Source organism: Equus caballus, chromosome 15, assembly GCF_041296265.1.
Source record: "Equus caballus isolate H_3958 breed thoroughbred chromosome 15, TB-T2T, whole genome shotgun sequence".
In the NCBI taxonomy this organism is placed as follows: domain Eukaryota; kingdom Metazoa; phylum Chordata; class Mammalia; order Perissodactyla; family Equidae; genus Equus; species Equus caballus.
The window spans coordinates 82,589,876-82,604,837 of record NC_091698.1 but is presented as its reverse complement, the minus strand read 5'-3'; the positions used below and the strand labels follow the sequence as shown (position 1 = coordinate 82,604,837).

Here is a 14,962-nt window from a genome sequence, read left to right as displayed (position 1 = left end):
CTCCCCATTTACTCTTCTGTCTCTGATGGTAAGGGTCTGCTGGGTGTTGGAGCTGAACACAGGGTTCCTCCCTAATGTCAATCTCAACAAACAAGCAGATGCTAGGCTTCCCTAGCACAGACCCTGTGCCCTTCAGGGACTCCTAGTCCAACTGGGGAAATGGACTTACACTAGACTCTCACAGGAAGTAGATACAATGAGGCCATGGGGACACAGAAGAAGAGAGAGTCTGCTGGAAGGACCAGAAGCTCATGGAGGAGGCAATTTTGGGGCTGCATTTTGAAGGATGAAAGGATTTTGACAGATGGTAAAGGTTTAGCCAGGAAGTTTTTTATGAATAGAAGAAGGAATAAGATTATTCCAGGAAGGTGGGGAACTAATATTGCTCATTTTAGTGTAGTTGCATGAATTCTGAAGCTGGACTTCATGGGATTAAATCCCAGCTCAGATAGTATCATGGTTAAAGGTAAAGTTCTTTAGGTTCCAGAGAACAAAACTATGGACTTAAAGAATTTTGAGGAAAAATCTTCTAGCAAATAGAGCCATGCCACCAAAATGTAGGCTACTGGCCTCTCACTGGAATGGGTCTCATTCCTCTTTAGGAAGCATTATAGAAGTGCCTGTGCTCCAGGCACATGGAAATCTGTCCTCATAGTCAGTCTTTATAGTGACACTGTTGATTAGGAATTATGACCATGCTAATTTTTCAGATGACAAACAGAATCAAAGAGAGAGGTTTACTGGCTGAAGATAATAAAACTCACAAGAACCAGAGCTGGGAATGAATTCCATGTCTCAAATCCCAATTTGAGTTTCTTCCCCAACTCCTCTGCACTTTGCTTCCAGACACAGGCTGGAAGACGGCTGGCTTGGATGTTACAGAGGAGATTTAAATAGGCACTGAGGAGAACAAAAGATACATGATTCCCAAACCTAGTCTCACAGTTTGGGGCCCCCAGAATCTTGGTTTTAGGAAGTTCCCCAGGTGATTGTGAGGCAACTAGACTGAGCCTGGCTGTGGGTTGATCCACACCAGGACAATATTAACCCTACACGGATGCAACCCTTGGGACAGCACGAATCTGCTGGGCTGATGGAGACTCAAGGAATTAATGTGGAGATTTGCAAATATTTTTTCCCATTCCATAGGTTGTTTTTCCACTTTTTGATGATTTCTTCCGCTATGCAGAAGCTTTTTAGTTTCATGAAGTCCCACTTGTTCATTTTTCACTTAGTTGCTTGTACCTTAGGTGTGATTTCCAAAAAATCATTACCAAGACCCACATCAAAGAGCTTTTTTTCCTGTTTTCTTCTAGGAGTTTCATCGTTATAAGACCTAAATATAGGTCTTATATTTAAGTCTTTAATCCATTTCAAGTTAATTTCCGTGAGTGGTATAAGATAGGAGTCAAGTTACATAATTTTACATGTGAATATCCAGTTTTCCCAGCACCATTTGTTAAAGAGACTATATTTTCTCCATTAGGTATTCTTAACTCCTTTGTCAAATATTAGTTTATGAATATACTTGGGTTTATTTCTAGGCTCTCTATTCTCTTCCATTGGTCTATTTGTCTGTTTTTATGTGAGTACCACACTGTTTTAATTACTCTAGCTTTATAGTATAGCTTGAAATCAGGAAGTGCGATGCCTCCTACTTTGTTTTTCTTTCTCAGGATTTTGTTGGCTATTCAGGGTCTTTCGTGGTTCCATTTAATTTTGGGACTGTTTTTTCTATTTCTGTAAAAAATGCCACTGGAATCTTGATAGGGATGGCATTGAATCTATAGACAGCTTTTGGCAGTATTGACATTTTAACAATATTAATTCTTCCACTCCATAAACATAGGATAACTTTCCATATATTTGTGTCTTGTTTGATTTCTTTCATCAATGTCTTGTGTAGTTTTCAGAGTAGAGATCTTTCACCTCCTTGGTTAAATTTATTTCTAAGCATTTTACTGTTCAGCTATAAAAAAATGAAGAAATCCTGCCATTTCCGATAACATGGATGGAAGGCATTATGCAAAGTGAAATAAGTCAGATAGAGAAAGACAAATACTGTGTGATCTCAGTTATATTGTGGAATCTAGTTAAAAAACAAAACAAAACACCAAACTCACAGAAAAAGAAATCAGATTCATGGTGAACAGAGGCAGGAGGTGAAGGGGTGCGGGCGCTGGAGGGAGGTGGACAAAAGGCACAAACTTCCAGTTATAAGATAAATAAGTACTAGGGATGTAATGTACAACATGATGCTTATAGTTAACACTGTTGTATGATGCATAGGAAAGTTGTTAAGAGAGTAAATCCTAAGAGTTCTCATCACAAGGAAAAACTTTTTTCTTCTCTTTTTATTTTATCTATATGAGATGATGGATATTAACTAAACCTATTGTGGTAATCATTACACAATATATGTAAATCAAACCATCATGCTGTACACCTTAAACTTACATGGTGATGTATGTCAATTATTTCTCAACAAAACTGGAAAAAAATTATATAAAATGATGAGATGGGTAAGGCAATAGATGGGAGTGACATGTGAGGAAATGCTTTGTAGCGCCAGTATTGAGAAAGCATGAGCCATCACCCATGCCTCTGTGGTGAAGGGGTTAGATGTGGGCTCTGCCAAGCAGTTGGCCAGGGTTTGAGTCTCAGCTTTGGCACTAACCCTGGGCAGATTACTGACCTCTCTGGCCTCAGTTTGCTCATCTGTAAGATGAGGCTATTTGACCAGACTGCTGTGGGCTCTCACAGCTCACAATCCGTGAATTTCTCACAGACCAAATTATTCTAGTCATCTACCCAAATGGGCTCATTAAAGTCCTGTTAATCTGAGGTCTCTTCTGACATAAAGTTTTGCATCTGACGTTGCTCTTGAGAAAACATTTCATTTTAAGAGGATTTCCTCTCATTTTTCCCACTCTGGATCAGTCATTTTCCTGCATATGTTTTGGACACATGTCTTCTTAGGCTGGTTAGAAATGCTCCGTATACAATATCTCAGATGTCCCAAAGCTGTCAAAATAAAAATCCCTCAGCTCGCTCATGTCTGCTGAATATGCTTTTTTAGATTGAAAAGAGAAAAAATAAACCTGCCCAAAGTATTTAAAGTCACGGTTTTGAATTCTAAACCGAAGTATGTCCAGCCCAGGAATTGTTTTCCCCTTAGACACACGTCTTTCCTGAAACCAATTAATATGACTTTAGGAATGAGAGGGCTGGTGGGAACATCTCTACATTTTACCAAAACAGAGAACCTCAGGGGTGGAAAAGCCCCAGCATGGGAATTGAGAGACTCAAGTATGCTCCTAGTTTGCCCCCGATTGTTCACCAAATATTGCAACTTCATCTAGTGTACATTTATTGAGAACTCAACCGAGTACAAAACACAAAGTACTTAACCAGTACTAAGGATGCAAAAGGGAACAAGATGTGGATTCCTTGATCTCTAAGAGCTTCCAGTCTAGGAGTTGTGATGATGTAGGCTCACAAGTAACTAAGATATGAGGAAAAATGTTACATCAGACAGGCAAAGTGTTATATAACCTTCCTCGGTAAGAAAATGGGGACAAAGTAAGGTCCACAACCTTGCAGGGTGTTCTAATTTGGGGTAATGTAGTCACCAGCTGCTGAGTGTGAATGTTCATTATATGGTATCTAAAAAGAAGCTCTCCCCTATTAGGTTTAATGGTTCATCAGACCCAGGAGTACTGAATACACATACAAAACAATCATACAACAAATATTTAAGAAGCACCTTCCTGACGGATGTTTGGGACCATCCTAAACCTATGACAAAAATGAACTAGGCTAGAATCTCAATGAGGGGCAGGGGCAAAGAGCTTGGCAAATGTAGACACTCATCAGATGAATGAATCTGTGATAGATGATAGATAGATAGATAGATAGATAGATAGATAGATAGATAGATAGGTAGATAGATAGATAGATAGATAGATAGAAGAAAGATAGTGACATTTAACATCTCTGCCTTCTGGTTAGGTAAAATAGATTCATCCATGTTTGCTTTACCAGGTAACCTGGTTTACACTGAAATACAAATGAAGAAAGTGATTTGGTTGAAAAGAAACATTGGGGAAGCCCTAGGTTTTGTGAGGATGGGCATGATCCAATGGGATTCTTGAAGAATTGAGGATGTTTAGGAAATAACTATTCCCTGTACAAGTCAGAATCTTCTCAGACTCAAGAGAGGGAATGATACTACACTAGTGTTATAAAAAAAATCCCATCAAATTTTTCTATCAAAAAATTCTAAGGATTGGGGCCAGCCCCATGGCCCAGTGGTTAAAGTTCTGTGCCCTCCACTTCATGGGCACAAGTTTCGTGGGTTCTGATCCCAGGTGCAGACCTATTCCTCTCATCAGCCATGCTGTGGAGGCATCCCACATACAAAGTAAAGGAAAATTGGCATATCTGTTAGCTCAGGGCTAATCTTCCTCAAGCAAAAAAAAAAAAAAAAAAAACAATCCAAGGAGAAAGAGCTATCAGGGAAGCCTGGGTCTTCAGGAAAAGCTCTGTGGTGGAGGCCAGGACTGAACTGGGCCTTGCAAGTTGGAGTAGGTAGGCTTTAGGGAGACAGGTTCAAGGGAAAGTAAAATAAACCAATGGGGACAAACTGGAACAAGAAAGTAGGAAACACGGTGGCGCCGTGGGGAGGAAGAACGTAAAACATAAAGGGAATTTACTGGAGTGAGGAAAAGCCTCCTTACAGTCCCTGTTCTACTTCATCTCTAGCCAGCTTCAACACTGTAAATTCCTTCACCTAAAATTCTTTATCCCCTGGCTTCTATGGCTACACCATCTTCTGGTTCTCCTCCTGTCTTCCCTATTTCTCCATTTATGACTATTTGCGATGCTCTTCTTCCTCTGCTTACCTCTTAAATGCAACATTCTGGATATTCTCTGAGTCTTCATCCTCCAATCACCAGCCTCAACTGCAATCTCTAGGCTAATGACTCTCCATGTCGCCTGTCTCCTCAAAGCCAAGATCTGGATTTACAACACTCTACTGGTCATCTGCATCTGGATGTCCTGAAGGCACTTCAAACATAACTTGTTTAACATAGATCTCACCCCCTTCTCCCCTCCCTCTCAATGTCTTGGTGACCATCTCTCTTTGTTAAATGTTTCTCATCCTCCTTGTTTCAGTTAATAGGCTCTCCATCTACTCAATTACTCATGCTGGACTCTCCTGAATGGTCAACCAAGTTATGCTCACCTTATGTCCAGAATCTCTCCCAGATTCCCTTCCTGCCCTTCCTTTTCCAACCGATGCTTCACATGTAGGATCATGTCTAAACCCAGAAGCAACTGTTTCTCATCCTTGCTGCTTCCTCCCAGGTCCTCTATATGCTATGTCATTGAGCTTGACCTGTTCTTGAACATGTCTTTGCACATTCGTTCCCTCCACCTGGAATGCCCTTCTCACTGGTCTTGGTGGTCCCTGTGGTCCAAGCCCTAGCTGAGCTGTCCCTGTCTGCAGAACGTCTACCTTCACGCATCCTCTACAAAACTGGCCCTTCTTCCTTTGTATCAGGGAGCTTTGAACATGTTACTGTTACTGCACTTGTCATAGAGCAGGCATGTCTGTCTCTTCCTTGAGAGCTCCTTGAAGGAAGGGAGTGTGTCCTTTTTGTCTTTACAACTGACATGCCTAGAGTAGAACCAGGAATACACTTGGTGTTCAAAGAATGTTTATACCCATGCTCCCATTCTCTGTGATGTCAGAGACACACTAAGGGGGAAATGATGCAGGCAGGTAAGGATGCACAAGTGACCCTGAGGAGAGAGGTCAAGATTAGAGCAAGCATTAGGGAGCCACCTGCCCAGGAGTGAGTAGCAGAAGAAAGAATATGGGGACAGGAGATCAGACAGCCCTGAGTGATCATGTTTGTCTGACTGTTGGTCTGTCTGTCTCTGTGTGTCTTTCTCTCCTCTGTTCCCTCATCCACTTGTCTCTCTTTTTCTTTCCTTTTTGTCAATGTTCTTCCCTCTCTGTCCATAACAACAGTTTTAAAGGATTTCTTTTGACTTGCTTTTCTTGCCTTTGTGTCAGTTGGTCATTCTTTTATGTTTTCATTTGACTTGTTTCCTTTCTTTGTCTCCTTACTCAATCTGCCAGTAATGTAGAGATAAATCATTGGTATTTATTGAGTGACTTTATGCATCTTCATTTTAAAGGTAAGGTATATGATCAGGTGGAGTATTCTAAACAAGTCTCTCCTCAAAACACCTAAGCCAATTTCTTATTATTTAATTTCCATGGGTTTTGTTCATTGGCTCCCAGTAGGTCAGTGGTTTTGCCAGTGACAGAGTTCCCTGTTCTTGGTCTTGTATGACAGCCAGCATTGCTGTCCTCTTTGGGACTCGACCTTTTTGGTAATGTATCCAGAGGCCTTTTGCTTACCAGGTTGCAAATAAAAATGCAGATGCATGGACTAGGAAAGAACTTGACTTCCAAGTTCAATGAGGCAGGGCTGGGAAGAGAACACAAAAAGGCCTGGCCTATCAGGGCAGAGGAATTGGTAAGAAGGCTTTCAGCCCTGACAATGGTCCACAAAGGAGCTGGGAGCTGCTTTTCACTGATGTCAGGCTCTTGAAGGTGGAATGGCTGATCATGTCCAGCCACATTAAATGTGTAATTTTAGAAATGTGATCAAACTGACTTCCTGCCAGACCTATGAAGCAAATTCCCCAGGGGGCTGGAGGGCCTTTTTGGTTTCCACTTTTGATTCTGTGGTAGGTTGATCTGTTCTTTGAGATAGAGAGAGAGATTTGATTTACCCAGTCTTTTCAATCAAAAAAATTGATACATTGACAGGACTGGTTATGGTGGTAGCAGCAGCAGGGTAAGTAATTAAAAAGTCTAATTTTTCTTTCTTTCCAAAGCACTAGCCCCTAAATTGAATGGGTCCCCATGGGCTTGAAAGCAGACAAAGTTTTAAAAGAACTTTTATTTAAAGTCCAACAATGGCTTTGGTGTGCTCTGATGTTGGAATGTTGGGAGGAATCTTTCTTTCCCAGGAGTCAATGCTCTGGACATTGAAGGACTGGAGAGATGGAGGATTGTATTGGTTTGCTAGGACTGTCATAACAAAGTACCACAAACTGGGTAGCTTAAAACAACAGAAAGTTATTCTCTCACAGTTCTGGAGCCAGAAGTCCCAAATCAAGGCATCATCAGGGCCTTGTTCTCTTTCCTAGGGGAGAATCCATCCCATGCCTCTCTCCTAGCTTCTGTGGTTGCCGGCAACCCTTGGAAATCCTTAGCTTGCAGATGCATCCCTCTGATGCAGTATGGACTCAACTTGATTGCATCTGTAAAGACTCTATTTCCAAATAAGGTCACATTCACAGGCACTAGGGATTAACTTCAACATAACTTTTTGGAGGACACAATTCAACCCATGACAGGGACCATAGTCTACAGTAGGAAGACGGGACTGCCCATGGTTCCTGGGGGGCTTACGTCCATGTTTAGGAAGAGGTGAATTACCTGGCTTTCCTTGGATAGTCTGTTTGAGGACATCAAGCGTTGGTCCTACAGTTGCCCAAAATCTTAGCTATCAGACTGGTCATTCAGTCCAAACACCAGGTTGTTGGGGAAATGAGAGCCCTCTCCACAGAGGGGAGAATTCATCTTTGAATTAACTTTGTGATGTGTGGAAAGAGCACTCAACTTGGAATCAGAAATATCTGGGTTCCGGCTTGCCTAACTGCTTACCTGCTCCATAACTTGAGAGCACATTAACAAACTTCTTTGGCCCTCAATTTACATTTCTATAAAAATGAGATATAAAGTAATTTACACACCACAATTTTATAACAAGCTTAAGTGAGAAAAAGGGGTGTGAAAGAGTTTTGCAAATTATCAAACTTTTTTTTCAACAAATGAAAATTCTCTTTCTCTCCCTCATCTGGGGCAGAACCTTTGATAATTCTGTTTTAAATGTTGATCTGATTCTTCCCACACCCAGAGTGGGCAAACATGAATTAAAGTTGGGCAGAATACATCTGCCTCTGTGGCTCTAGAACTCAGGTGATCAAAACCCCAGTGGCCTCAATCTCCTAGCACCTGGAGCTACTGGTTGGAACGGATTTTTATCTGGGTAGGTAATTAGAGCCCAATCCTTTAGTCAAGCCTATAAATAAGTCTTAAGATGTCAGAGCTGATGATAAAAGGAAAAAAAAAAAAAAAAGGCTTTCTTTAGATGTCCTCCCTCCTTCAAAGCCTTGGAGGAGGAATGTGCGGCTCTCTGCTTGTCGATGATGAAATTAGCGAGCTCCCATCATTCAAGACAAGAGGCGAGAAAGAGCTGGAATCTGATACCAAATGCCACTGAAGAGAATATATTTTACACAACATAAAAGGCCCCAATGTAAATTAGAAGAAATATGGGGAGACTTCAAAAAGGTAGGTCAAACTTTTTCCTCAAGCAGATAATTACAGGCTGGGGGTGAGTAAATCTTATTAGCCTCTCTCCACCTCGTCTCTTCTCATAAAACACCAGTGAAAAGAAAGCTATACTCAATTCAGGACTGGACAGCTTGCCTGAGAGGGCTGGGCTGCTGCTGTCTATCATGATGCCTGTGGTTGTGGATGCCTACTCTTGTCACCCCCTCCTGTCTTCCCCTCCAGAATGTCTCCTCCTGCCTCCTCCCCAGAACTAAGTGAAGACAGACAGCCAGGCAGAAAGCTCCACCACTCAAGTGCCCACATCAACTTGCTGAGACTTGGTTACTTCTCACTGTCTGAAGAACTATCCCTTCAGGCGGCAATTTTCCAGTCAAATTTCTCTGCCCAAGTCTGAGGCCTTAAAATTAATGAAGTTGTTAACATTTCTTAAAATGTCTCTCATGGCAGTTGAAAGGTGTATATTTATCACCAATGAATCTGCTGGCCTCTTTGCTTCATAGAGACATGTGGGCTGAGCCCTCACAAACATCCTTAAGGGGACAGGAGTCTTGGCCTTCAGTTTGCTCTACAATGGGTCTTGGGGTGAGTCCTCAACCTCTGTGCTCTGGGGTTAGCCCCCAAAGGCACCTTTTGTGTCAATGGGTCTAGCAGCCTATTGAATTATTTCTCTGGTCTATGACCTCTGAGAGAGCAAGACTAAGTTTTGCACTTGTATCACCTCTGGCATCTGGCACTGGACCAGGCACACAGAGGTGGTTGGGGGGGCAGGTGGGTCTTTATGGGTCTCAGCTGAGTTAAATATAGGAAGAAGATGAAAAGGCTCTGAAATTACCACCACACTCATTCAAGGAGCCGTCAACTAAGAATAAGCTCTTCCCACTCTGTGAATCAATAGCAATAATGGTGCTGACTTTGGCATTCTCACTGAGCATTTGGGCAATGTCTGGCCGATGGTTTGGGTCCTCTCCTCTGCTAAGAAGGGAAATCATGAGGATTCTAGGCCACAAGGAGAGTTTAAAAGGGACCTTAGGGATCTTCCAGATCTACTCCTTTGCTTAGGCATCATGCCACTCCACCTTCATCTTACAGAAAAGAAAGATGAGGACCAGGGTGAGGAAGTAGGTGTATGAGGGCCAAGTAATGTTAGGTAGCAGTTAATAAACTCCAGTGGTTTTCCCCTGTCAACTTATAACTGGTATAACTTATAACTGTGGATGCTCCACAGAAAACACAGTGCTGTCTGTGTCATGCAGGAGGTAGACTTACCTTTTTTGGACATTCTGCATTTTATAAAAGTTGTCATCCTGTGTAGATACTGAATGACTTTGAGAGCAAATTCAAAAATGTTATCCAAAGACTGGTTTTATCACAAATCTAGTTAGAAGGCAATAACAATACAAAGGGCTAGATTTCAATTATTTATAGACACTTGTCCTTATCATAAGATGACACTCAATGTCTGGCTTAAATAAAATCAAGAAGTAATTCTTATCTGGAATCTCCTGACAACTACCGATCTTCCTTTCCCACTGGGGAGGCTTTAGTGTACCAGGAATGTTCCAGCAGAATATAATCCGAAAGTGCCCTAAGGTTTTGATGCATTTATTCTTTTAAGTTTGAAATGAAAGATATAGCTATTATTAACCAAGACTAACCGCATTATGGATGACGGACAGCAGTGAGTGGAAGATCTCAGTTAGGTGCATTTTTAAAAGCTCAGGCCCAAGGGCAGAGACTGAGCATCAGGAATAGGTAAATATGCCCAGAAGGGAATCTAGAACTCAGTGCTGTACTGGCTTCATAAATACTTAATTGAATCAGGCTGATGAGTGAGTTCTATCTCTGGAGGGCTTCTGCACAATTCATCACGCACAACCTCTATGAGTGTCTTCTATGTGATGGGATAAAGTGAAGAACAAACACAACTTTGTGCCTGCCCTCACAGCGTTCACTCCAGAGGAGTTCAAGAGAAAAAAAAATGTCCACCTGGAAATACATCAGCTCTCCTCCAAACCTGCTCTTTCCTCTGCAGAAGCCCAGCTCCTATGAGCTGTTAGGATGAGCACGGAGAATGAGGAATACTACACCATGTAAATATGGCCTCCCGAGGGCTCCCAGGACAGGACCTAGAAGGCTGAGTAGGTGGCCCCCTGGGAGAAAAAATGAACATAAAGGAAGAACTCTGGTTTTGTAGTTAGAGAATCCTCTCTGTGTGATCTGATTAAGTCAGTCTCCACATCTGTGAAAACGGAATGGAACCTGGCCTCCTTACCTCCAAGGTTGTTGCAGAATCAAATGAGCTGAAATAATATCTAGAAACACACCTGGGTACCTTTAAGGAGCTACCCAAATGTAAGAGAGTCATTTGCAGGGTCCCAGAAGACCTGCGACCCTCATAATAATAATACTCTCTCAAGAGATCACCATTGTTAGAAATACTCGTGAGTTAGAGCCCTCTATTTAGAAAACCACAGTAAAAATGCAAATAAGCATTGCATCCAATGATTGGTAAGGAGATGTCAGGAATACTAGACACCATAAAGGCTGGGGGGAGGAGGGAGCAGGATATGGTGGCAACAAAGCCCTTGGCTTCCTCCAGGATACAGAATGCAGCTGTCTGTCTGGAGAGGGCAGGTCTGGCTGGAATGGTTTGGTAGAGTTGGGTACCAATGGAAGACAAAGGACACAGAAGGCCTTCCTCTGAGAAGGGCCTAAGGGATGCCAGAGAGCCATGAGTCACAAACAGAGGTGGTGACTGCACATCACAAATAACTATAAAAATGTACTTACCATATCGACTGCGATGAGACAGGAAAGGAAAGGAATCTTTCATTATCCAGGTCAGATTCCATGCAAAAGAATCAGGAGGAAGAGAAGGCAGGTTTGTTGGTGACTCCAAGAAGCTGTGACCTGGACACAAAAACAAAGAGAACACTGATCCATGTGTGTGGGATATATCTTTTAACTGTCACTCATATTGCTTGTAAAGGAAAGTTTGTAAAGGGCTTTCATTACATCCACTAGAAAATGAGGGGAAAAAAAAGACTGAGCCACTAGTAGACTTAATTGACGTCAGGACCTCAGTGTACATTTTCCACCCGGGGCAGCCAGATCTAAGAAGCCTGAACTTCGTGACCAAGGCCATGCCAAAGATCTCTGGGAGATGAACTAGAAGCCAAGCTACTTAACAGCTTGTTCTACTAGCTCTCTCCAAAGCCTATCCTACCTATAAGAATCTGTGCAACTTTATAGAGAACTTCAATTCATCTCATCCAAATAATGCCTCCATTTTACTTTATGTTCAGACTTGTAACTTCATCTAATGTTGTTTGCTTGTGTTATTGCCCTATCAATGAGAGGGATGAAACTGCACTCAGAAGTTATGAGTTTTTGGCAATTATGTTATTTTCACAGGGAATAAAAGCTAGGTGATGGGTTTTCCCACAGTCCAGAGTCCAGGGAGCCCCACAGGATTAACATTTCTGATTTGCAAGCGAGAAAAAAGGGTTGAGAGAAAAAGAAAGAGGCAGCATTATGCCATTGCTTTAATAGTACCTCAAGTGAGTTTGTGTGGTGAAAAGTAATTATAATATATCTACAAATCAAACTAACACACACTGCATGGTCTTACGTAGTTCTTCCCAGAAAATCCCCAATTCAATCAGTATTTGCTAATGTTTTATGGCAGGCAAAGCTTTTTCTGTTAAAGAAGGAAGGGTTTTGAGAATCGGTTCTGTTTGGTAGATAGATGCGTAGCAAGACTGAGTGTGGGGAGGAAGGAAGGAAGGGAACTAGGATTTCTTCTGAAGCTTCCATGGGTCAGGCACCATGCGAGGCTCTTTACCCACATAATCTCACATTGTATTCACAGTGGCTCTCTGAGATAAGCATCATCATCCCATTTTACAGATGCAACAACTGAGGCTCAGAGGAACAAATGATGGAATCAGGAACTGAACCCAAGTTTACCTAGCATCAAAAAGGCATGCTCTACCATGAGTGGGCTGGCTTGCTACTCAAACAGTAACTCTTAAACCACCTGGAGTGACTTGGTGAAAAGAAAAAAGAGGAAGAAGAAAAGCAAGATGAAAATGAAGCAGCAGCAGCAGAAACATTTTTCCAGCCTGTGCTCTCTGTAGTCTCTTCCACATCACCTCCAGCAGCAGCTCCTCCGGGCCCTAGGCTCCTGCCTCCAACCCCCTTTTAGTATCAACCGCTCTTCACGTGTTTTAAGAAAATCACTAGCCTGGAGGACCATGACAACCTTTTGTTTCCAGATCCCTAACAGTACAGCTGCACTTGGGTAAAGCTGACCACAGGACCATGTGCCCCCGCAGGTAGAACAGGATCGGCATTCTATGGTCTCCTTCCTAACAGAAACACTCTTATCTCTGCCTTCCAAAGATCTGAGTTACAAGTGCTGGGTCCTGAGTACAAGAAAAGAGTTTTTGACTGTTCTATGTATGATATAAAGAGATCAGAATTACCTTGAGGGAATTATGTTAAGTGAAATAAGCCAGTTAGAGAAGGATAATCTCTGTATGACTCCACTCATATGAGGAATTTAAAAATGTGGACAAAGAGAACAGATTAGTGGCTACCAGGGGAAAGGTGGGGTGGGGGGGTGGGCACAAAGGGTGAAGTGGTGCACCTACAACACGAATGACAAACATTAATGTACAACTGAAATCACACAAGATTGTAACCTATCATGAACTCAATAAAAAAAAACTCACAGAATATGCATAAATTTAGAATAAAAAGAAGAAAGTACCTCTGCATTTAACAAACGCAGGGAAGAGGCTCTCTGTTCCCTTCACACTCCCTCTCCTCCCCTACCTCACTCTTGGTGGGAAGGGGGTATCTAGCGCAGGGAAAAGTGAGGCCATGAGAAGCAATCCATGTAAGCAAGAGAAAGGCTTGGTTTCTTGCTGCTTCATTGTGAAAATGTGAGGATCCAGAGTGAAGTGGGCCTCAGCAGCACAGCTTTAGGGGAAGAAGGCGTGAATGAAGACCTGCTGGCTGCAGTAGAGTGTAACTTGCACCCTGGGGAAGAGGGGTGGAAAAGAAAGGAAAGGTGAAAGTAGGAGCAAGAGTTTCCAGGTGCCCAAGTGAGGCTGACCAGTAATGGCCAAGACCGCTAAGGAGAGAAGAGTAAAGAAATGCACTCTGGACGGTGGCGTTATTGATTGGCTACAGACAAGATCGTTTTAGGGATTTTTTTTCTGGTGATATCCTGAGCCCTTTCCAGACAGTGCACGGTGTCCAGGCAGAGTGAAACCTCCAACCTCTTGATGCTATTCTTTCCACCGTGTATCACCCTCTGGTGTCCTTGGCCTAGATTTCAGGTTCATCACTATGTTAATTCCCTTGCAGACAACTACAACTCCTGCCTCTTTCCTCCTTCACAACTGTCCTGAGTTGCTGAATGTGGTGGTGGGAGAGGAATGGGGCTGAAGGGGAGGAGGAATACACCAGGATGACGCAAGTCTCACTTTAAATTCATGACCACAGACCTCAAGAGGACCCTCAGGACTGCCCAGGAATCCTACTGCATTCCCTGACCCACTGAATTCACCCTCTCTCTCTCCAGCACCATTACTTTGAAATGTCTCTTACTCCTCAAACCTCCACTTCCCCCTATTCGTCCACATTCTCAGCTAGGCATCTTGTTTCTCATGTCACTGAGGGAAAAAACCAAATCTACCAACTTACAAGTACTGGTACCTGTATACACTACTTTCTCTCCTGTTAAAACAGATATACTGCCTATTCTGGTGAGCAGTGGCCGCCCCTCCACTTAGGTGCTTATCTCACCCATCCTCAAGGAATGTGCTGTTATAATTGTCCCCCTTTCTCCTGGATCAACAATTCTGCCCCCTCTACCAAGTCAATCTCATCTGCAGCAAACATGTACCATCTTAAAAAAGAAAAAGAAAAAACATCCTTGACCTCCACTCTCTTCTTTAGCCATTGTCCCAATACTCTGCTCTCCTTTACAGCTAAATCTCTTAAAAGATTTGTCTATGCTCCTGTCTCCACTTTCTCTTTCCTATTTTCTCTTGAACTCAATAAAATCAAGATTATCTCCACTACTCCAGTCCAAGGTCACCAGTCACCGTGATCCAAGTTGCAGATACAATGGACAGTCTTGGTCGGTCCTTATCTTACTAACCTCGCAGCAGCATGTAACCCTGCCGACCCCTCCCTGCTTCTTGGATTCCTCACATCTTGGTGACCACATGGTCCTTAGTTGCCACCGTCCTTCGCTCCTACTTCAGTGGCAGGTCCTCTTTACTCTTCTTTGCCAGATCCTCCCCATTTTCAAGGGTGTACAGAAGGAACATTCTCCACTTTCCAGTAGCAATTACCTAGGAGATTTCACGGCTGACTATTGTATTTCATCACAGTGATTTTAAACAGCTTTTAATGATCAATGACCACGAATTTCAAGTGACCCCAGGACACCAGCATCTTCCTTGACCTCACTGAGATTGTTGACAAATGCAGAAGGGA

The 14,962-nt window shown here is 42.6% G+C and overlaps 1 protein-coding gene across 2 annotated transcripts in view; it reads right to left on the bottom strand.

Moving 5' to 3' along the window:
• Nucleotides 1–14,962, bottom strand: part of ALK (ALK receptor tyrosine kinase) — a 655,114-nt gene that overhangs the window by 464,685 nt on the left and 175,467 nt on the right. For both annotated transcript variants that reach the window (XM_070235623.1, XM_070235624.1), the window contains exon 2: nt 11,237–11,356. In XM_070235623.1, coding sequence (XP_070091724.1) covers nt 11,237–11,356 — 120 coding nt within the window. The remainder of the gene's footprint in view (nt 1–11,236; nt 11,357–14,962) is intronic.